At 47.3% G+C, this 23,712-nt stretch overlaps 1 protein-coding gene across 1 annotated transcript in view; it reads left to right on the forward strand.

The window, feature by feature from the left end:
• VILL (villin like) overlaps positions 1 to 18,891 on the forward strand; it is a 59,469-nt gene extending 40,578 nt beyond the window's left edge. The window contains exons 9-20 of the mRNA XM_019508083.1: positions 1,510 to 1,608; positions 2,335 to 2,488; positions 3,390 to 3,490; positions 3,993 to 4,130; positions 5,731 to 5,889; positions 7,644 to 7,823; positions 8,213 to 8,358; positions 9,309 to 9,453; positions 10,576 to 10,764; positions 14,581 to 14,649; positions 15,417 to 15,674; positions 17,780 to 18,891. Coding sequence (XP_019363628.1) covers positions 1,510 to 1,608; positions 2,335 to 2,488; positions 3,390 to 3,490; positions 3,993 to 4,130; positions 5,731 to 5,889; positions 7,644 to 7,823; positions 8,213 to 8,358; positions 9,309 to 9,453; positions 10,576 to 10,764; positions 14,581 to 14,649; positions 15,417 to 15,674; positions 17,780 to 17,893 — 1,752 coding nt within the window. The 3' untranslated portion in view covers positions 17,894 to 18,891. The remainder of the gene's footprint in view (positions 1 to 1,509; positions 1,609 to 2,334; positions 2,489 to 3,389; positions 3,491 to 3,992; positions 4,131 to 5,730; positions 5,890 to 7,643; positions 7,824 to 8,212; positions 8,359 to 9,308; positions 9,454 to 10,575; positions 10,765 to 14,580; positions 14,650 to 15,416; positions 15,675 to 17,779) is intronic.
• The last annotated feature ends 4,821 nt before the right edge of the window (positions 18,892 to 23,712 follow it).

Here is a 23,712-nt window from a genome sequence, read left to right on the forward strand (position 1 = left end):
TTCCCCTGGGGAAGCTGCTGAAGTAGGTGCTTTTATACCATCTTGCTACTGAGAGGAAGGAGCTGGCAGTAACCTGTTTGATTGAGCCAAAGGGATACCCGAGGATAAAAGCACGCAGACAGTGCCTAATTCATTTCCCCTGAACTTTTTCAGGTAACTCTACATGGAGTCTAATAAGTTATACCAGTGTAGGGCTATGCATTGTGCGTCTGCACTGCTTGCATCAGTGTAAGAGTGCTTTATTTGCATCTGTGCAAGCGTGTCACATCTGGGCCCTTTGCAAAGAGCTGGGAGCTTCTGTATTGCAAGCTCGCCAGCATCGTTAGTGGGAACAGGCTGGAGCCACCCTTGTCCAAGATCGCCCACACATTCCTTGATGGCTAATCGTTGACAGTAGATGGATGCAGCTGTGAGGGATGGCGTCACTTGCCTCACAGCCCAAGATTATGAGCCCTTGGTAGTGGCTATGCTGGAACTGTGAAGAAAAAAATTGAGATGATATGACCACAGGTAAATTCAGTTTGCAATTAGAAGAAGGTGTCTAACTCTCAGGGCAATGAGGTTGTGGAACAGGCTCCCAATAGCAGCAGTGGAGGCAAAGACGCTCGTTTGACAAAGGGGCTTGATAAGGAACCATATGCTGTCTGTGATAGCAGGGGACTGGGCCTGATGGGGTTTGGACTAGATGGCCTCCGGAGGTCCCTTCCAGCTCTACTTTTCTATGCATCTATGACCCTGCAGGGCCCTTCCAGGCCATCGTTCTGACGTACACGGATGTGCTTCAAACCTATTTATGTGAATAGCCTCCTCTTCATGTATAGGTGGGAAGTTCTGGCTAAAGACGATAGAAACTTTATTCCCACTTATTCCTTCCAGCAGAAACCAGGCTGTTACAACATGAGAAGTCTCCTGGGGGGAGTCAGCTGCCACCGGCTCCTCTATTTAGGTTGCATAAGGAGCGTTCTTTCCCCAGCCCTTTGCAGCCAGCATTGAACGCAAAGGCTACAGTAAGGGTGGCAGAGCATCATGCTCTGTATGTGTCACCTCTATAGAAATGACAAGGTTTTTCTCTCTTAATCACTTTTTCCCCTTTTAATAGTCCAACGCTCATCTTTTCAGCATAGATGCAAAGTCCCTGTTGCATGCCGCAAGTTTGCCAGTACTTCAGGACAGTGTCATGCAGACTAACCATGGCCAAATATAAGCCGGTTCTGCAGCCGCAATGGTGCGTTGGTTCTCTTCCAGTGTGACATCTCTGGCTCCCATGACGTGATCCTTGAGTTACACAAAAAAAGAGAGGTCAGATGCTGGAGCGTGCTATTACCGCTGTGTCTAGACTAGGAAGCATCCTCCCCACTTTCCCTTAATAATACAGCTACCTTTGCACCCTCACTGGAAAATGGGTCCAACATTTTCTAGTCTACATCAGAGAGCAGAGGACAGCTTGGTAAGGAGGAAAGAGCCCTGCCTGGCTGGAGTATTTAATCTGTTTGCTCTGTTTTGCTTCAGGACTGTCACATTTTAGACCAAGGAGGTTTTAAGATCTATGTTTGGAGAGGAACGGACTCCAGCAAAGAGGAAAAGGAAACAGCCTTCAAACGAGCTCTGGTAAGCCCTCTATGTCAAACAGTCTGCTACGGAGAGCAACTAAGAACTGACCCAGGTTTCACTGATGATCACAGTCGAGCAACAATCACCAGGAGCTGGCTTGTTTTCTCATGTGATAATTGAATAGAAAATTCAGGAAGAATGGGCTAAAGCCAACATTATGTTGCTTGCATGAAGTTACAGGGAACTTTTGGGAGCTTGGCCCCTATGGCAAACAGGCTACTTATTTAGATGCCTCAGGGCCCAATCCCAGGTCTGCTGCAGTCAACAGGTCTTTTCATTGACTTCAGTTCATTTAGGAGTAAGTCCTAAACAAGAATAGGGAGTTGAGATTTTCAAAGTACCCTACAGATGTAGGGCTTGATCTTTTACCCTAGGGAAAGAAGGCCCATTCTTGCCTTGAGTCACCGAATCCAGGGTCAAAACTTTGTGGACAGGACAGCATGCAGTTTTCACTTGAGTCAGTAGGTAGAAGCAAAGACCATGGGAAAACGTAGCCTGTAAAAACTCAGTCTGTTAACCCAAGTCCCATATGTGGGTGCCTCCCCAGACTCATAGCCTCTAGTACAAGGTTTCTGGGCCTGCTGAATTACACTTCAAAAACAATTTTGAAATCTTGAAAATGAGTCAAGCTGAGGGTCTTTGGAGTGTGGGCTAGGCTCAGCGCCTGCAGTCCAGTCATCGCGCTTCTGCGCCTTCACTGAAGTCCTTTTGGCATCTCTCTAGGGTTTCATCCAAGCCAAGGGCTATCCTGCCACCACCAACATAGAAGTGGTAAATGATTACGCAGAGTCAGCCATGTTCAAGCAGCTCTTCCAGAAGTGGACAGAAAAGGATGAAACCCAAGGGCTGGGCAAAATCTACACTACTGGCAAAATTGGTGAGACCTTCCCCAGAGCCACCAAGAACTGCTCTTTGTCTCCCTTCAGTGCCATGGATCAGGAGCTGCTGTCTGCTTTCTTGGGGAGGGAACGTCTTTCACGCTGATTGTTTCCAATCCTTATTGCACATTGTTCTTTTGACCTAGATCTTCAATCTTCTTAAACCTAATCTAAAAATCAGATAAGTAGATTTGGGACCAAATTTGGCTCTCATTTACTCTGGCATAGATCTAAGTCTTCTCTGATATCAGTGGAATTATTCTGGATTTATACCGATGTAATTCCACTGAATTTAGTACATTTTCTTCTGTTAGGATGAATATTACGCTTTGTTGGTTCAAAACGGAAAACATTGATTTGAACAGCAATAGATGTTGAAGCTGGAACGAAATAGGTTTAGTTGCATAGATGGTGAATGTTTTTTTATCAATGACAGGCAGCAATCTCTCTCTGATTTTCTTTCTTTCTCTCTTTGTTCTGAAAGTTGAAAATGTAACTGTTTTACTTTAAAGAGTAACGTGTTAAAATGGAGCTAAACATCCTGAAAACAAACATGAATCTTTTTTTAAGGTTAGTATAATTCTGGTATAGTATAAAAGTTAGGATTTTTAAGGTTAGTATAATTTTGAATGGAACTCATTGCAGCTAACCAAAGTTCACATTTTGGAAAATGCAGTAAGATTGGCTAATGTTGTCCCAGAAGTCAATTATCACCCAGATCTTAGGTAGTAAACAATAGGATATCTGAGCTCTTAATCAACAGATGCTTCCTTACTTATGGCATGACTGTTTTGAAATAATTATAAGTTAGGTTTTTCTCCTGTATGTAAGAATTGTATGTATATGTGAATCTGTGTGCATTATTTATGCCGTATGCATTTGCTGTGGTTACATGTGCAGCCAAGGTGGATCAGGTGAAATTTGATGTCGCTCAGTTACACGCCAGACCAGAGTTGGCTGCTGAACAGAGAATGGCAGACGACGCCTCCGGGAAAGTTGAGGTGAGGAGCACTTTCCAGACAACTTTCTCGTCTGCAGGAAGCAGATCTTGGGGCATCTCCAAGCAGAGAGCCATTTAACAAGCAGCAGCTGCTTCACAGACCTGGTGGCATCGTGCCCTGAGGCACGATGACTCCCTGCAAACTGCAGATATTCAAACAGTCATTGTACATTTAAATACGCGTGTATTGTTCTTGCGGGTTGAGGGACGTTTTAGCTCGACAAAGGAGACAGTAAGTTCATTCACTTCTTTCCAGTAGGGCAGATGGGAACATGATAGATAGGCTGAGGTTTGCTGGAAATCACGTAGCCAAAACCAGCATAAAGCACTAGAGGATCAAAGGGTTGCATTTTGCATAGACACTCCAGGCTTGCGCTCCAGCGGGTTTGAGAAATGGCTGCAGCGCAGTCACATACGTGTCTGTCACACAAACGCTCACTCCCTACCCCCACACATGCACACAGACACAACCCCGCGCTCCTCACTGTGGCGTTTCTCTGTAGGTGTGGAGGATTGAAGAGCGGGAAATGCAGCCAGTGGATCTCAAGATGTATGGGCAGTTCTACGGAGGTGACTGTTACCTGGTCCTATACACCTACCTGAAATCGGGCAAACCTCATTACATTATCTATATGTGGCAAGTAAGTAAACCCCAAGCAAGCGCTGAGCTTGATGCATGTCCATTTGAAATACCTACCCCCAAAAAATACAAAAAATCCCTAGCACACAGACAGAGAGCCCCTGTTCTTCTTGGAAGAGCGTGTTCATTTCCAAGGACCCCCCCAGGCCATGTCTGCACTGCCCTCAAACCACCCAAGGAAATACTGCTGTGAAGCAGAATCCCCAGGTGCGATGGATGTGCACCAAGAAGATCTTTGTCTGGACTATGCTTATTGGTATTGTTCAGTGGGGTGTAAGGTGGCAACATGGCACCCACTCAGGATGCAGCATGCATGGGCCTCACTGCAGCCCATTCTAGCCACTGTGCTTTGCAAGTGCAGAGATGCCCCCACTGTCCCAGATCCCTGCTGATCCCCTGGTGTGTCCTCCTGCCTCACTCTACACAGAGTTTATGCATTTCATGGAGAAGGGTGAAACCCAATCTGGTTGGAGGTGGTATCACTAGGATAGTTGGAGACCGGCAGATCCCGTCTGTGCAGGACGATGAACTAGACTATTCTAACTGGGGCTGTCCAACTTCTACACACTCAGGGGCTGGAGGCCCCATGGGCTGCACCAGCAGACACATGCCCGTGGACCCCTCGAGGGCAACTGTGGGCCCCCCAGGCCTCACACCATGCAGATGCCCCCATTTTACTGTTGCAATGTGTACCCATACCCTCCCCATTGTTTCAGTGCATGCCTGCATGGGCCCTCCTCTCCCACCCCTGCACCTTGTGCTCACCCCCCACTGCTACACTGCACACCCCTGCAAGCCCCCACCCTTTACCACTGCATAGCATGCCAGCACCCCCCTCCATCGCTGCATCATGACCCCATGCAGCCCCAGACTCACTCTGAGCTTTCCCAGCCAGAGCTTCCTTGGAGCTGTAGAGGGAAGCAGCAGCCAGGCAGGAGCTCGGGAGCTACAACTTAACCCCTGCCTGTTGGACAGCCCTGCTCTAGATTTCCCTTCAAACCCTAGGATTCTGTGGAAATACTACTTTTTCATTCCACTTCTCAAAAATGGGACCTTGTTCTCCACTGCCTTGCACTTCACATTTATGTATATGCCAAGTGAAGGCAGGTGTGCAGTTGGACACTGCTGCACACCAGAGGTAACTGCAAGAGTCCTAGGTCTGCACAGGAGTAAAAGACAATGGTATTTAATGGAGGGGGAGAATCAAGCCTGTGATACATTTCTGGGCTGCTCTTACCAGCACTTTGCAGAGTTGTACACCAAACCTCAGGATATTGCATGCTTTTTTCCTTTAAATCCTCAGCTTTCGGAGTCATGGAAAAATATGAGAATCTCTGTTCTCATGCTTGGTTTTTTTGCACAGCAAGTTATTATCCCACTGGATTGAAGAAAAAAACCTTAAGGATGCGATTCGAAAGGTTGAACATTTAAAAGAACCCAAATGTGTTATGTTAAAAAATTCCTGGTTGTAAAACTAGTCTCATGAAGACAGGCTCTTGATTGCTCAACGTCTGGGGCTGGCTGCCTATTACACATGCAGGGCGTGATGAGACCTTTTGTCTCCTGTATTGTAATACGAGGTATCTCTCTTTGGACCCTAGGGCCGCCATGCCTCTGTGGATGAAGTCACAGCCTGCGCCCTCAACGCCATTGAGCTGGACAAGAAGTATGCAGGTGAACCCGTGCAGGTCCGGGTGACGATGGGCAAGGAGCCGCCCCATTTCCTTGCCATCTTCAAGGGCATTCTCATCATTTATGAGGTAAGAGGGCTTGAACCTATGAACAGGTGAAGGCAGTGAGCACCTGTGGGAAGAGGAAGGGTTTGGGATGGGGCATGGAGAGTCATGGGATAAAATTAAGAATGGGAGCTTTGAGTGGCTAAACCTTAGGTTGAGGTGCAAACATTACAAATGGTCTGAACAGGCAGGTTAAACTGAGGCCTGCAGAAATGAAGAATGATATTTTAAAAACTCAGCAGCATTGGTGTAGTACTTGAATGCAGTGGGGGAGCTCGGCTGAGTGCGGTTGAAAATCCTGCCCAGTGTGATTTGCTCCTACTTCTGTGGCAAAGCTGAGAAATATTGCTATCAGGATCCTACACAGGCCCCATCACTATGGAATCAGCATGTCTGGAATAGAGCCGGTGAGGGTTTCCATTTTGTGGGAAACGTTTACATTTCTACATCTTGAATTCTGCATTCACGAAGCATTATCCACAGATTGTCAGGGGCTGGACAGGACCTCGCAACAGCATCGGGTCCAGCCCCCTGCACTAGGCAGGAAAACACTTTAGAACCAAGCACTTTTTAAAAAGACAGAAATTCAGACGGGCGAAACATCAATTGCAGATTTTTTTTAAATTTTGAAATGTCATTTTCCATTTTTATATTTCTTTTTCCTTTGTTCCAAGACAAAGGAATGTGACTGTTATTCTTTTTCATCAAGACTGGTTTTGGGGGGGGGGGTTGTAGGAAGTTTTATCAAACACTTTCCTCCCAAACAAAAAACACCAAAACCAAATCTGTTTCGTCAGGAATTCTCAGACCAAATCTAGCTACAACTTGGACCTGACAACTCACAAGTCTATGCTGTAGCCTGTGGCTAAAGGCTTCCTTTACAAGAATTAATAAATGCACAGAATCATAGAAAATGAGGGCTGGAAGGGACCTCAGGAGGTCACATCTAGTGCAACCTCCTGCTCCAAGCAGGACCAGCCCCAACTAGATCATCCCAGCCAAGGCTTTGTCTAGCCAGGTCTTACAAACCTCCAAGGATGGAGTTACCACCACCCCTCTGGGTAACTTCTTCCAGTGCTTCACCATCCTCCTAGTGAGAGCGTTTTTCCTAATATCTAACCTCAACTTCCCTTGCTGCAACTTGAGCCCATTGCTCCTTGTTCTGTCGTCTGCTGCCACTAAGAACAGCCCAGCTCCATCCTCTTTGCAACCCCTCTTCAGGCAGTTGAAGGCTGCTATTACATCCCCCCTCAGCCTTCTCTTCTCCAGATTAAATAAACCCAGTTCCCTCAATCTCTAGCTAGCAGCAGTACAGGGATGAAGGCAGCAAGAGGTGAGGTGGGGAAGGGGAACAGGAAAGGCTTCAATTTTAGGAAAGCACACCCATTAACCTATAGCCTCTAATGTAACATTTTGCGTGCTGCCTTAGGTATGGGAAACAGAGTGTGCAGCAGCTTCCTTCTGCACGTCAAAGCTGGCTGGAACCTGCCTCTTTGGCCTGTATTACTCTGGGCCCTGAATTACCAGCAATTGCCAGAAGCAACTGGGTAGTGGGCTGGCGGTGCAGAGCTCTGGGGCCTGGTCCAAAGTCCACTGCAGTGCATATAAGGGCTCACGCTAACTTTAGGGTTTTGGACTTTGGACTAAGCCTGTGAAACCTCCATTCACTCAGGCAGCACACGGGACAGGAGTGCCACATCTGTCTGTCTCGCCAGCACTCTTGGCTTCTGGATCTATCGCCCATCATGCCTCACAGTACAATTTGCCTCTTTTTAAAGGGGGGCACAAGTCGCGGTCGACAGAGCGAGCCTGAGCCCACAACCCGCCTCTTCCAAGTGCGGGGCACAGACGAGTTTAATACCAAGACCATCGAGGTGCCAGCTCGGGCCTCCTCACTCAACTCCAATGACGTCTTCCTGCTGAAGACCACCCAAGTCTGCTACCTGTGGTGTGGAAAGGTAAATGATCCAGAGGCCCAATGCAGCAGCAAGCCTGTTGCACAAAGCCCAAACCACCACCACTATCCCAAGCCATCACTTACTAGGTGCACAGTCCCTTAGGTGTCAGTAGGACCTCCATGACGTAATACACCAGTCTCGAAGTGAGTGGTAGAGTCCACCCTTTGATAATAGCAATGTGATGGCTAACCCCTCTACCGGAGGGGAGAAGGAGAATTCTTTCCTTGCGGCTTGGATAAAATGGCTGTTGGGTGGGACATACAATTGCAAATGCTTAGGCAGCTCATGTGCTCTCCAGAAAAGGGCAGTGATGCTCACCAGCCATTAGCGCAGAGACGCATTGCACCAGGTTGCTTGTAAAACCCCCAGTCTTTTGCCCCCCAAAACAGGGCTGCAGCGGGGACGAGCGAGAGATGGCAAAGACGGTGGCCGACATCATCTCCAGACATGACAAGCAGACCATCCTGGAGGGACAGGAGCCAGCAGAGTTCTGGGTGGCACTGGGAGGGAAAGCGCCATACGCCAACAGTAAGAGGTATAGACTGATTTCACGGGCTGCCAAGGGTGTGAACAGTTGTAAGGAATCCTCTGGCCTAACAAATAAATTGCTCCGACTTCTAAAGGGCAGGGCTTTACACCAGGTCAGCTGCTCCAAGGTGATTGCCCATGTGCATGCTCTTGTCCTATGGTAAGCAAAAGCAAAACCACAGTGTTTGAGGCCTCTGTGAAAGAGGGGTCAGTTAACTTAATTTAGTTTTCACTTACTGTAGTTTAGGAGTATGCACTTCAGCAGTTACAGCAGAAGCAATGACCCGTGGTAAGTCCCTGTCCCCTTAGTACTCAGTGTAACTTGTTCACTTGTCCATACCCTGTGTAGAGGGTGGAGGACAGGGCCTGGGTAAGACTTCTGAGGCTGGGCTTCATCCCAGAACAGGCCAGCATGGACATCAGACTATCCCCTTGCTTTTGGCCTGACCCAGCATCAATTGGGATTGATGCCAAAACATGCCCATTGTGGGGCAGGGGGACTGAAACCAGATCTGAACTCCTGGGGGGAAGGCTCATGTTCCAGCCATGGCTGTGGGTCACCAGAAGGTTTGTGAAGCTAAACCTAGGAAAACTTGACCTCTGCACCCCACCTAGGCCCAAGTCTGGGTAGGTTAATGTGTTTTGGTGGGAGGCTTTTGAGACCCGATGTAGCTTTGACCTGAAAGCAGTAATCTTGCAGACAGAGGAGGGGGTGGTCCAAGCTGAATTTGGCTTTGCCTTTTGGAATTACAATTTGAATTCGTGATACAAGAGCAAAGTCGATAATTGTTCCGGTCCAAAGGATTCCCTGAGAACGGATGCTGACAACTTCTGTCACAGCTGATGTGTGTTGCCATGTAAAAATCTGATGTCTAGTGGTCACACCAACCAGCCTCTGAAGTTGAGGGTGCGTAGGGATTTCTCATGGCTCTTCTCTTCCTACCACCTGTGATCAAGATTGCAAGAGCCAACCATGCGATACGAGCCCCGTCTCTTCGAGTGCTCCAACCAGACCGGGCGGTTCATCATGACGGAGATAGTGGACTTCTGCCAGGATGACTTGGATGAGGATGACGTCATGTTGCTAGACACATGGGATGAGGTCAGTTTTTGCTCCCTGAAACAGGGAATGTGCATTTTTGGGGCTTAATTTATTTTAATCACTCCTTCAGAGCAAGGCCCTTCATCCCAGAGTCTAATGGAGCTTTGCAAAAAGTTAAGCTTCCCAACACCCCATTAAATTAGACAAGTGTTCTTCATCACCAGTAGACCTCGGAGTTCTTTACAAACGAGGGCAATGTCATTAAACCCATTTAACAGGTGGGGAAACTGATCACAGAGAGGGATGTGAACATCAAAAATGGGACAATGTCAGTAAGGCTGAATTATGACAGCTGCTGGCATGTGAGCTGGTGGCACGTGAGCTGGATGTTCCACCAACTGAAGTATTTTTTAGAAGGTGATACACAAACCAGTAAGGTTTGAAGGCTACCATCGTAGGGTATCTCCCTGCCAGCCCATGCAGGAGGCCATATTCCCCTTCACCCACAAGTTGGCAGCTAACACTACTGACAAGCTAGTACCAAAGCTGAGGATTTTTCTCTTCCATGTGCTGCATTGCCAGAGAAATGAGTGGACCAAAGAGGTCAGCACTTAATCTGTGCAGGCTAGCACCAGGATTTGGATTTCAAAGCCACAAGAGCTATTTGAATGGGACATGCACAATGGTGGGATGTTACCAAACCAGAGCTGGGGAATAGGCCCTGTCTGGTTTTAAGTTCAACCTACGGCAGTTGGACTGTTTCCAACACACACACACTGCATCTAATGTGGACCCTGAAATTTGGGAGATTTAAACTCACCTGTGGAGCACCCAAGTGCAATTTTGACACAGATAAATGGGCCCCACTGCATCACCTGAAGTACGCCTGCCACCCTGAGTCTCTTTTTCTGCAGCTGATGCCGGTTTGGTGTCACCCACCTCTTACATAATGAGCTCCTCAAACCCATGACCAGGTTTGCATCATATAAAATACATCCTGGTTCCAAAACAAATTTGGCCAGTGCTGTGAGCTACTGGTGACGCAGGTGAGCTGTGCTGCACCCAAGTTGCAGGCTACGTTCAGACTTCCCATTATCACTTTAGGCATAGGGAGGGAGGGAGACTGTCCAGGATCTTTGGGGGGTTCTTACTATTGACTTATCTTTGTCTTCATCGCTGTAGATTTTCCTGTGGATTGGCAAAGCCTCCAATGCCTATGAAAAGAGTGAGACCATTACTGCGGCCAAGGAGTATCTGAAGATGCATCCTGCTGGAAGAGATTTAGCCATTCCAATAGTGGTCGTGAAGCAAGGCCTTGAGCCTCTCACCTTCACGGGCTGGTTCAATGCTTGGGACCCATATAAATGGAGCGTAAGTTAGTGGGAAACCTGGGTGTGTTCATCAGTGAATGTTTCATGTGTAGAAGTATCAATGGGTAGCACCGATGTCTACTGCGTATAGTTATAATGTCACTTGTCTGCTGTGACAGATAGATCAGGTTGCGGTATTTTTGTGAACCTTTTTCTCTTTGACAAAAACAATCTTGAATAGCAATAGAGCTGAAATAGAAATTTTTGCGTTCAAAAGTTTTTGAAGGTAGCTAAGTTTCATCAAAAGCCTAAACTCACAAGTTCAGTGGAAGTAGGGGGGATATATGTGTGTGTTTGGGGGGGGGAGTTTTTTAACATACCTCACATTTTGACTAAAAATTAAGAAAACGTTTGCCAACATTTTCAAAGAAGAAAAGGTATTTCCCAACTAGCTTTAATGAGACGTGTGGGTGGGGGGAGGTGTTTTGTGCCCTTTGCATGGGTTACAGACAGGGTCCAAGCAGTTCTCGTGGTTCGGTTTTTCTTGTGGACCTCTCACAAGAGTGGCTGAGCTCCTGTAAATAGTGATTTACGTCCCTCACCGTGGGGCTGCTACTCTAGATTTCAAACTGGGTTACAGACTGATATTACTACTCTGCTACATATCAAGGCAAACCTGCAGAACAAGCACAGGGGCCAAACAAAACAAAGAAAAGTCATTTTTCCCCCTCTTTCAGAATACCCAAAAAAACTGTTTCCTTAACGTTATGTGGGCAGTGAAGTGATTCATTAGTGTTACACCGGTGGGCTGTGACAGAGCCAAAAATGGAGTTCAGGTGCTGCAGAAGTCTGTCATCCTGTCATCTCTACCTCCCCAAAGCCCAGTGGTGCAGTGGAAGTGAGGACTGAGGTGCACTGGGGATGAATAAGGATCTCAAACAGTGTCCCTTCCTAGTTTTCCCAAATGTCATGCTACTTTGCAAACCTTGGAGAGCATTTCTATACTGCATACACACTGCTAGCCTAGGTTGAGCTCTGTGCTACTGTGGCCACGCTGCTTCCAAAACCTGATCTGGCTCGGGTATCTCTACCCTGAACCGCCATGAGCACAGGGAAGATACCCCAAGACCTGGGAGGCTTTTAAAAAAAACGAATAAAGCTGAAGATACTACTGTGGATTCCAAAGGGATGCTCCCAAACCTCCCTAGTGTCATGGAGGGCCAGGAGTTTATTCCTACAATGAGTATTACTCAGGGATTTGTCTCTGGTGGGGTTTAAGTTTTCTCAAAACTAAACTATTTTTTTATTTTTCAAGCTCTTGAAATATTGCCCTCCACTGCTATGAACCCAGAGGCCAGCCACTTGGTGGCACTAGAGCTCCTGAAACTCATGGAGAGCTAGGAAGTAAAAACTCATTCTTCATTTTGAAATGCAAAAATCTGGGACTCTTGGATCAGAAATGATACCTTTTATTAGACTAACTGAGAAATTGCAAAAAACGAAAAAAAATCTTTTTTTGCAAGATTTTAGGCTCACATGCCCTTTCGGGCTTGGGGAAAGTTCAAGATGATAAAAAGTCCCCATAGGTAGGAAATAAATAAATTATTTATTTTGAAGGGTTTGGGCTAGATGCAGAGTTACTGGGCATCTTATTTTACCACAACAGTCCTGTTTTCAGGTAGGATGGCTCAGTAATGTTGGTAAAAATCTTAACTTTGTCCCAGGATTGGCTAATTTCCCCAGTTTTTACATCCCCCCCCCATACACACGTTTGGCAATAGCTAACCAGAAAGTTACCGTCACCGAGATGTCACTTGACATCAGCACAGTCACGCTGCCACTCCCCAGCTTTTATTGCAACGTCCATGTCACTGTTGTCAGATTTTGCTTCCTAGCATTGACTCCGTTCTCTGCAGAATAGCTCAGCTCACGAGATGTATGAAGCTGAGGTGAGAAAGAGCTTTATCGGCTCAAAAGAATCCTCAGAATCACGAGGAAGAATAAAACTAGGTTTCATGGGAAACCTGCAAAAATATATATATTTTTTTAAAGGGGTCAAAGACAGAGGTGGAAACAGAGCTACTCACAGTTCTCTACCAAAAAAGCAGACAACCACTAAAGCGTCAAAAGTCTTTGGTAGCATAATGTTCCAGATTTTTAGTAACCACATTTTTTTTTACAAGCAAAACACTGAAGTGAGAATGAACTTACCTGCCAGCAGAGGTAGGTAATTAGGTCTACCATGGTGCTGTGCATTTGCAAAGCTTAAAGTTGGTGCAGAAGGTTTGAACCAAGGTTTACTTCAGCCTTTACCAAAACTAGGATGATTTTGACTGACCCACTGGCTCCTTTTTTTGAAGAAGAAATGAGTGATATGCATGAGTGTCCAGCCATAATACATGCATCATCAGCATGGCTCCGGTTCTCGTTAGGGGCATTCAGGCAACATTAATGAAGGGCATCATATCTGCCAAAGGAAGCAGCAGAAGTGGTTGTGGACTACTCATTCACATCGTAGAGGAGGGAGACATTGAAAAGTGCATGGGCTTCTATGGAGACACCACCTTTGCCTTTTCCAGTTCTTGCTCTCGCTCCAAAGTTAAAAGCTTAAAGCTATCACAGAAGAAATGATTTATGGCACCAGTTGTGCTGCGCAAAAAGTGCTCAGGGCAGAACATACTGCTCCTGACTTATTGCTGGTTGATATGGAATATGTTAGTCATGAAAAGTTACAAGGGCAAGTGCTGGAGGAGTTTTGAAAGTTCACCACAGTACAACACCTAGCAACAACTGCTACTTCCAGCTATTGAGCACCTCCTGCAAATATGCATTAATGTACAGTCACACATGTGACATATGGAGAAATGAGACCCACTGGGCGCATCTACACATGCATGCCTGTACAGCACAGTAAATATGGCAATTTATGCCGACTTGAGCATAAATTTGATCAAATTTATACCTGATTAGTTACTGCACAGTAACGCACGTGTAGACACCTTTCTGCCCAGTAACACTGCGTGTGGACTGACTTGGGACTAACTTTAGTCCCAAGTCAGTCCACGCACAGCGTTAATGCATTTTAATGCCTGCACGTATAGGTGCCAGCCTATTCCAGCTTACTGCACAGTAATGTACTGTGCAGTAAATTTAAGCCAGTATAAATGCACGTGTAGACATGCCCACTGAGGGAGAATGGAATATTTTCTGAGCTCCCCTTGAAGCAAACTCCCGGATAGTTGTGGAGGAGGGTTTCCCTTCTGTTACTTGGCAAACAAACCCACTTTTTGATGACAGCATTTATTTGCTGAAGCCTTATGTGTGAAGTCCCCCTTAAAGTCTCCACCAGAAAGACCAAGCTGTCTTCAAAGTGAGTAGAGATCTCTTAGGCACTTCGAAGGTGAGGAAACACCAAATACACGTGTGTCGCTTGGACTGTTTCTACCTGGCACCAATGTGCTGGTAGAGAGGGTCTTCTTTCACCAAGCAGAACAAAAGAGAAAAGACTGATCTGAAAATGTTAGCCCACTGGTCCCCTTACAAATAAGGTGGAGATGAATGAAGGCCAGTGCCATGGGTACAGAGTACCTTTTGCATCAGAGCCATGTGTTGGCTTCCAAATGTAGCCATAACCACCACGATGCACCCTGCGCTCTTAATTCTCAGAGATGGCTGTAGATCTCACAGCTGCACCTGGTTTCCATATTACAGCTGCTCCTCTCTACATTTCTGGGTCCCAAATCACACAGCATTGACCCAGATGCCGGTCTGAGAAGCAAGAGCAGATTTTAGTTACAGCCGCTGCAACCTGCCCTGTAGAAAGGAAAAGTGGCTGTTCTATGGATCTCGTTCTCACAACTCTCTCTCCTGCCTTTAGGATGGTAAGTCCTATGAGGAGATGAAGAACAGCTTGGGAGATCTGTCTGCTATATCGGAGATCACAGTGGTAAGTGGGCTTGGACCGAACTCCTGGTTTTCACTTGTACTAGCATCTATAGAAGCCTTTTTCCACAACCTGAGTTGCTGCTGGTCAAGTAGGAGGGAGAACATAATGCATGGGGGTACATCAGGGATCGTGATGTCAGGTGCTTGTGTGCTATCAAGGTGTGGTCTTAGTGTAACTGTTAGTGAAATCGGGTATAATAACTCGTATCTTCAGTGCTATATATTGCTCCTCTCAGCCTTAGCTGGAGCTTGGGCATCTGAACACAGGAATTGTCCTTCCGAATGGCATACGCAGCTAAAACAAGGGACACGCACTCTTCTACATTTTAGCTGGGTTGGGTAGGTGTGATGGGTTACATAGCACTGTTTCTGGCTCAAGCTTGGATTCAAACCATTAGAGACAGCACCGTAGGGGGAAAGGGAGCAGAGGAGCATAACATTTTAGAAAACTTCTTCCCTTTTCTTGTATGGTCCCATGTGGGTCTTGCTCACATCTTAATTCCTAGAAAAATTAGGCAACTAGAAGAGTTCTTGGGTATCTGTTTATAAAGCACCTTAATTGTGCTTATCAAGACTCTAGTGTCATATAGTGGCTTGATGGAAAGGTAGTTATAGTTATTGGTATTTCAACCCAATTAGTATAATACCTAGAAGCAACCTGTCTGCCCCATGTAGGGGTTAAAAGCCCCAGGATGTCACAAAGTTCCCTGTGTGTTCATTGCACTGGCTGGATCCCACTGTGCTAAGAGATCTTCCTGTATTTGGCAGGATCTTAACAACGCCAACCTGAATAAGAAAAATGCAAACACAACAAGCGTAGCTGGTTCAGGAGCAGCAAGTGCTTCACCAAAGTACAAGCCACACCCCAACAACAACAACAACAGCAGCTACAACAGTACCAGTAACTACAGTGACAACAACTCGCCTTCACTAGTGACCAATGGAAATGGAGCGTATTCCAGAGAGGTGCTCATCAACAAGACAGTGGATGAGCTTCCAGAAGGAGTAGACCCCACTAAAAAAGAGGTAAAACAATTGCTCAAGCATCAGCTTAATGTGGTGTCTAGTTTAACGTGGTTCGTCATGTAAACTATTGGCTAAGTGAGATTTCACACTGGGTTAATTAAGCATTGGACCTTGTTACACCTTATGCTGCGAGCCACACAAATGTTGATCTGTATTAGAGTTGACTTGGAGTTTGAAGCAGTCACATCCTTAGTCTAGAAACCTCCTCTGACTGTCCCCCACCTGCACAGCTGTGACTTGCTGCTAGAGGCCTGGTGAGCAGGGGCAGGACTAGGAGCGACAGCTGTGAGTTGTCACTAGACGGCTGATGAGACAGGACAGGCTTCTAGCCCTGCTCTACGGACAGGGTGCGAGAGATCCTGGGATACTGGAGGACTTCAACACATCTGTGGGGAGTGGCCACACCTTAAACAAACAGGAGCTGGGTTGGGCAGATCAGAGATAATCCTTGAGTGGCGTAACTTTGAGCTGCATAACAAGTGCTTAACACCACTTTAAGGTATTGATGAGTAGTCGAGCCAGGAGTTGAGAGCTCCAGGAGCCACCCAAAATTAGCGTGCAGCAAGGCCCCTTGTTCCGGGCTTAGGGGAGTAGATTAGTGAGCGTGTGGAGAGGTGGGATTTGAATGAGGAAGTCCGGTTGGGTAACTTCTATTTTCCAATCAAAACCCAGAAATTTTATCCCATGAGAAAATTCTGATATTTCTACACTTGATTTAACCTGTTTTGGGGGCAGAAATTCTGAATTCTGAAGCTTTTCACAAAATTTACCAAAAATAAAAATGGCAATGTGTTATTTTGACCCTTTTCAGATGGAAACAAAACACATTGTTTGTCGGCCCTGTGACATTTGTAGCAAGGGGCACTGACACTAGGGAATATGCCTGGGGGGACTCGGACCTACAGCTCCCACAGGGCATCAGGGCACAGAAGTATTGATCAGCCCAAAACAGCGCAGAGCATTTTGTTTGGCTCTCGCTGCGTACTGTATTCTACATTTTCTCCCAACAACATTTTGCCAAATTTGATCTTTTCCTTCAGAAAACTTAGATTTTAACAAAACCACATTGCAGGGGTTGGAAAATTTTACAGCTGCAGTTTTGGGCCAATTCTAACGTGGTAGTTGCAGATATGGAGGTGAAGAACCAGATTCTGTTATCTACTACTGTGTGATCCAGGCTTGGAGAGATGAGTCTGGGAGCACTTACCAACGTGCAGAGGTGTAACTGGGTCAGGTTTATAACCTGGGCCAAACCTGCTGGGGGAGTCAGCCACACACCTCTGATCCAGGGTGGGGAGGTCACAGCTGAGAGGAGCAGGGATCAAGGCACACTGTGCCCCAGTCAGCTGCTTGCAATGAGCCTGAGCAGGCTGCTCCCCCATCTCTGCATGTCTCGGTGCAGGGCTCTGCTGCACAGCTTGTGCTGAGGCACGTGGAGATGGGGAAGCAGCCAGCACCGAGACGGGAGAGCAGCCAGCTTGTCAGAGCTTGCCTAACTGGTTTCTTAACTGTACATTTGATCCAGTAACAGAAACAACAAACCTCTTGCTTTTAGTACATTTCCTGGACCATCTTGGCTATAACACACCCTCTCTCTTTTTCCTCTTTATTAATGAACTAACCTGATGGGACAGTGTCTCCATTACCAGCACGTTTCATATTTTAGCACACCACATTTTTACTGTGCGTGCTTGTGGGAGATGCAATTCCTTCTATGTTTGAGCAATACATTATCTAGCCCCTGAAAACACGAAGGGTGTTAGCTTTCCATTCTCCTCCACTTTCTTTCAAACCAGGGGATCCAAAGGCGTTGTTACCGTCCACCACAACAATTATTGTTCTGGTCACTCCCTCCCGCCCCAGAGTTGTAGGCAACTCCTAGTTCTTTGAATCTTCTGAATGAGTTTGGCCTGCAAAAACTCATGGAGGCAGGGAACATCTCCCCCACTGTATGGCACTGCGCATGTCAATGGGTCTATGTTTATCGCAGTATGGAGCCTTTGTACCACTGAAGTTTTGGGCCTGTGCACAAGGGTAGTATTTCATCTCAGCTGAACAGCACGGTAAGAGAATGACTCTTTCCTTGTTTCCATTTCCCCCTGCAGTACTATCTCTCTGATGCCGACTTTCATGACATCTTTGGGAAATCCAAGGACGAGTTCTACCAGATGCCCAAATGGAAGCAGCAGAATGAGAAGAAACAATATGGACTCTTTTGAAGCAGAGACTGGCTGTGGGACCAAATCCTGAGCTCTAGGCAGCTACAAGGGAGAATCCTAGACACTGTCCAAAAGCAGAACCAACCAACCAACCCAACCAGGCCAAACTTTGATGCAGTCTTTGGGGTCAGACAAGGATTGTGGAATTGCTCTTCCTTTCCTCCTGCAAATGGCGGAAAGTAGGAAGCAACCTCCTCTAGCTCTAACTCTGAGTTTTGATATTTTCTTGCCAGTTTTGTACCACAATTTGCCAATACCTACAAAGATGTGCAAGTGTAGTGTTCATGTGTTGGACACTGCTTTTGAGAATTGCCATGTCTTCAAGGTCAAGGGGTTTCTTTCAGTTGTCATAGTTTGGGGATTAATCAGGACCAAAAAGTATGCAATATGGGAGCTGGAGTAGTCAGATAGTAAGCAACATGATGCTTTCACATGGACCAAGCCTGCTTCCAGTTCTAACTCCCCAAAAATGGTTTTTCCCAATGAAGAGCAATGAAGGTAAATGTTTGATTAATATCCAGCACCTTAAATGAAGCAAACAAATCAGAACGTGGCTTGGAAATACCATGGTTTCATATTTATTACATAGTTTATTTTAAAAGAGGGTAGTAATTTAGGGCCAAACATAGCTTTCACTTTCCACCATTGAATTTGGGTCTAATTTTGATATCAAAGGTGTGTCATGGAGACCTCGTGCCCATAGAAAGCCAACTTGATCCTACTGACATTTCCCTCGGACACAAGTGTCTGCCTATTTATGTCCAGTTGCAGCCTCAAAATCTTATGAAGCTATTTGGCAGAATTGGGCCCTAAGTTTTTGTCTCCATGTGCTCTTTCAGTGCTTCAAACCCATATTCTATGCCAGGTACAAGAGAGACACGTTCTATGCTAGGAGCTGAACTTTGATTTGGGGGTGACACCAGTGATCACAATGTAATGGATCTAGCTTTACAAAAAATAAAAAGGAAAAAAAAAAAAGGCTCAGTTTTGCAGCTTTATTCTGTTCAGACCTGAGCAATGATTTCAAATAAACAACCAGCCAAATCACAGAAGAAAGGATAGCTTAATTCATGGGACATCAAAACCATTAAAGAGAAGAAAGTGTCATTAACACTTGTGATGTGAAGAGAGATTAGCAGGAATCAAGTAGATTATAATCTGTTCCCACATCAGCTGACTGGATCAGGGTTGCCTGAATAGAAATGCCCCTCCCCTCCCAAGCTGTCATCTTTAAGGTTTGGGTGGAGCAGGAATCAAAGCAACTGCAGCACCGCACGCCCTGGATCCGTCCGTGGTAATGCATGTCATTTTGTGTAAACAATACATATTATTACTCCAGTCTTTATACTGTCTGTATGAGGCTTTCCAAGCCTAACCCCAAATCCTTTGAAGTCAATAGAGAAGGGCTGACGTAAAGCAGTTAGCTATGTAACAATGTCCACATCTGGTTCAGACACATCAGTGGTACTTTAGTGGTATGTCAAGTATATTTTTCTTCTAGAGAAAAATAGAGGGCATAAAGGCATGGGGTTTCATATCAATAGAGGACAGAGGACAACCAAACTGTCCCCTGTGATGACCACCCTACTTGTATGATGTGCAGCCATATTCTTGAAGTGCAGTGGGACTGGGAGGGAGTGCAGATGAAATGTGGGGGGCATGGAGATGGCCTAATCAGGCTCCTAGGACTCGGCATTTCCTTTCTGAGAAAAACCAACCCAGGTCCCTAGCACAATGGCTTTCTCTCTTCTCTGTCCCTGCAGCAATATGCACTTCCATGGTGTTATTGCTTCATTCCTACGCTCAGGCACAGAACAGGTATGACACAGGAAAAGGGCACACATGCTTCCCCCTGCCAATGTGCCTCTGGCCCACCTTACAACGGCAGGCACAGGGGACAAAGGAGAAAGCAGGCACCGTGCAAACAAGTCCGGTTCCAGGAGCTGAAGGAATGGCGCTGGTCCACAGGGCCTACTGCAGTGGTTTTACTCGCAGCCCTCGCTGGACCGTGGCTCCAGGCAGCACTGACAAAATGGTTCAGGATGCCTTGAAACTGGTCGTGAGGAAAGGAGTGGAGGCTGGGCATTCGTCACTCACTGCATCAGGGTTCTGCCTTGCATCTTAGCCCTGGATAGCAAGTGTGACAGGTCCACCCACAGGGCATTGAACCCTTCACCTAAGCCGTGGCAGCCCAAGAGTTCATCTCGGGAGGCCTTTGCTGTCCCAGGATGGCGGCCCTCAGAGGTGCAAGCCCAGACATCAAACTGTACCAGTGAGGGGTCCTGTGGAGCTGAGCATCCCCCCTGCACGGTCAGGGAGGAAGGCAAAGTGCAGACCTGTAGACAAGCTCGGGCAGCAGCAAGATGCCAACCCTATTCCTAGCTCTTCCCTGAAATTCCTCCTGCAAGCTGCACCTTTATAAGCTGCCAGAAATGACCCTGCCCCCTCGATGAAAGCAGAACAAACTGGATGCAAGGGGCATCCCTTCCTTCATCTAGCCCATGTCCTTTGTCCTTGCTACCAAGCACCTTTGCTCTTTATGAGTTAGACTGAAGCCTGAACCTGCCTGATGCAGCTGGGACTGGCCGTGGGCCAGCCATTGAGGTGCCCAATCCCCCCATTGGGCCTAATGCAAAACCCCAAATTGAGAACATCCTCATTTAGCCATCACCTAGCCCTGCAGGTGCCTAACTCACTAGGGCCCTTTCCATTTGGTTCCCTGGACACCCGGGGCTCCGGATCTGTCCATACCCAGAACGGCAGGCCTAATAACGAGTGTCCCAAAAGGGGACACTGAGCAGGGCACAGCGGCCAGCTCATCCGAGCCCAGAGAGCCTGTGAATGCTGCTCAGCGAAACTGCTTGGAGACGTGTACGAGTGAGCGATGGGGAAAGGGCCTCAAAGTTGCCCGGCTTCCTCCCACAGTGGGGTCAGCATCCAAACAGGACATCCCTGTGCTTCAGCACCCCGGGGGCCATTCCCCAAGCCACCACAGCACTCGGAGACAACATCAGGCTTCCCACAAATGCAGAGGAGGAGGAGGAAAGGACATTTCCTAGCTTTTATGCAGTAGCCTAGTGGTTAGAGCACTACCTTGTCCATGAGGGGCTGAGGTTTAATGCCTTCTTAACTTGTTGGGGTTCAAACCCAATCCTTCCACTGCCGGAAGTGCCCCTAAACACCAAGCTGAGAAGCCAGGCTCCCCGGTACACCCTCACTTCAACCAAAGGGACAGAGAGGACCCCGAGCCATCCCAGCCTGTCACCTCCATCCTGGGAGGTGGGATTTGAACCCTCTCGGGTGGGGGTTGTGGCTGCTCTAACCACTCGCGTGGCAAGAAAGGTGGGCCCAGGGCTCCACGGGAAGAGGAAAACAGGAGCCCTGCTCACAGGTCTGTGCAGATGCCCGCCCTCAGGAAATGATCCCAGGTTGCGGGTCCCAAGCAGATGAAGCGTGTTCATTTAGTGTTAAATACAGACCCCCATGCTGAGACGAGTGCTGGACCCCAGGGCTGCCCCTTTCCAGCTGAGAGTGAACCATGCGCTCCTGGCTGTGAGTGGCACAGCATAAAAGGAGACGGGTGCCCTACAACGGCCTGTGGCTCCCAGCTGCCCCTAAAGCGATGGGCGGTACGGGTTTGAATTCCAGTCTCCTTCCTGGGCATGTGCTGGAGCTACTAGGGACTTTTAATAAAAGGAAGGGCTGCTGCCACATTTTAGGAAGAGGGAGGGAGGAAAAGGGAAATGCAACCTGCCAATGCACTTTATCTAGGAACACGCTGCATGGCAGGGATCCCCTCCGGGGCTCGGGCAGCAGGAGCCCGAGTTTCTAGGACTGGCGTGAGCCAGGGCACTGAGCTGCTCGCCCTGGGGCAGCTTGGGGAACACCCAGAAGTAGAAACAGGACAGTTGCGATGCCCTGGGCAGCACCCTGGCAACTGCTAGTTTTGTGCCACATCTCTGCATTAGTGCCTAAGGCTCCTACCTCCCCAGCTTACTTACCCTACTGAGCAGAGCTGTAGGCACCAGCCAAACTTTTGAAGTCAACCAACTAATGAACAGGAGGGTTTGGGATCACACTTTGACTTGGGTGAATAGAGAAACCTAAATTCCTTATTGGACAGAGCCCCTGGTGATTCTCAACCAGGGCAACAAGAGATCCTCTGAAGGGTGCCGCACAATGACCGATGTGCAAATGCCTACACCGGACTCGCAAGAGAAACCCAGAGCTTCCCAAGAGGAGGCCAGTCTCCGCAACAGGCTGACCTGCTGCAGGCTTTCCGAGGGGTTTGCAACAGAAGACTTGTGCTAGGATTTTTCTAGAGTCAGGAAATGAGTGACAACTAAGAGCCCTCTGGGCTCATAGGAGAGCTATCTTTTATCAGACCAACAAGACTTTTGCAAACAAAAAAAATCTTTAATTGCAAGCTTTTGGGAACAAACACCTGACAGCTAAGAGCTGGTCTTTTCTGAGAGATGCCTTGCGTCTAGAAAGGTTGAGAGCCGCTGCCCTAATGACAGCCGCTGCTGGCACCAGATCCCAGCTTTCCCTTGCACTGACTAACTTTGGAGCCCACTGCACTCTACAGAGAGCAAGAGCCCAGTTTTACAGCTAAGGAAAGAGGCAGAGAGAAGCAACCTGATTTCTCCACAAGAAATCACTCCGGGGGCAGCCAGCACAGTTATTTCCTCCTATACAACAGCCTCTGGCCATCGTAGATGAACAGAGCAAAGCCACGCGCTACTCCCGGGAGCCAGAATGGCAGCCTTAATCTGCCAGCTCCAGAAATAAGGGTCTCTGCCGTATAACTGAAAGGCAAAGTAAACTCATGAAGAGGTCTGTTGTCTGAAAGGGGGGCTGAGTCTAAAGCTGTGCTTGCTCCTCTTAGCTCAGGCACCTGGGAGGCTGTTTCCTCTTGATAGAGGCTGGGCTATAAACGTGAACATGGCCCCTCCACTCCAGGCAGCGGAGCAGGTGGACGGATAGAGAGGCAGGGCCATCCGAAAGAAACCTCTCCCCGCCACCAAACCACAAGTCATGCACATCACAGCGGTGTTACCAGGGTTTGCACAAAGGGGGAAGAGCTTGAAAGGGCAGTCATGCTGGGAGAGAGACCCGGCCTTAAGAAACTGCTAGTGCTCACAGGAACAAAGTCTGTAGGAAACAGAGGGATGGGGGAAGAGATTTCCTTTTACTGCTGTCCCAAGTGCTTGATCTCTTCGGGCGGCTAGCAAATAATGGAAGATAAGCCTTATTAGAAACAAGCATGAAAAATTCTGGGAGCCAAACGCTGATCAATCTGGCAGCAGTATAGCAATCACCCAGCAGCAGAATACACAAGGTAGTAGCTACCAGGCTGCATTACAACCTCGGTCCTCCGCAGACGGCCTGCAGACTCGTGCGAGAGCTTGACAGTGTTCTCTGAAGGATACACACTTAGGGGGAAAGGGAGAGCCAGTGTGCGAGATGGAGAGGGGAGTGAGCGAGTGTGTGTGTTTTTAAAGGGACACCAGCATCTTTCTTTCCTACCCACTATTTTGTTCCTCTACGTGCACTGGAAAAATACCTAACTGTAATGAGGTGGAAAATAAAAGACAGGTTTTAAGTTCTTGGGAGGCATGTGATGAGCAGAAGCACACACGGGGGAAAGCAATACACAGTAAACTAGTTTTTTTGCTGCAATTTTTTCCATCTTTAATAGTTTAAAGTTTGTTCAGTAACAGTTAAGGCCATTTTTAAAATATATTATTTTATTTCAACATTATTTAACTTTGAAGCTGTGTTGGGGGGAAGGGGGGGGGGTTATAATATAAATACTG

The sequence above is a fragment of the Gavialis gangeticus genome, unplaced genomic scaffold, assembly GCF_001723915.1.
Source record: "Gavialis gangeticus isolate Ggan-Ray unplaced genomic scaffold, GavGan_comp1, whole genome shotgun sequence".
NCBI classification, from domain to species: domain Eukaryota; kingdom Metazoa; phylum Chordata; order Crocodylia; family Gavialidae; genus Gavialis; species Gavialis gangeticus.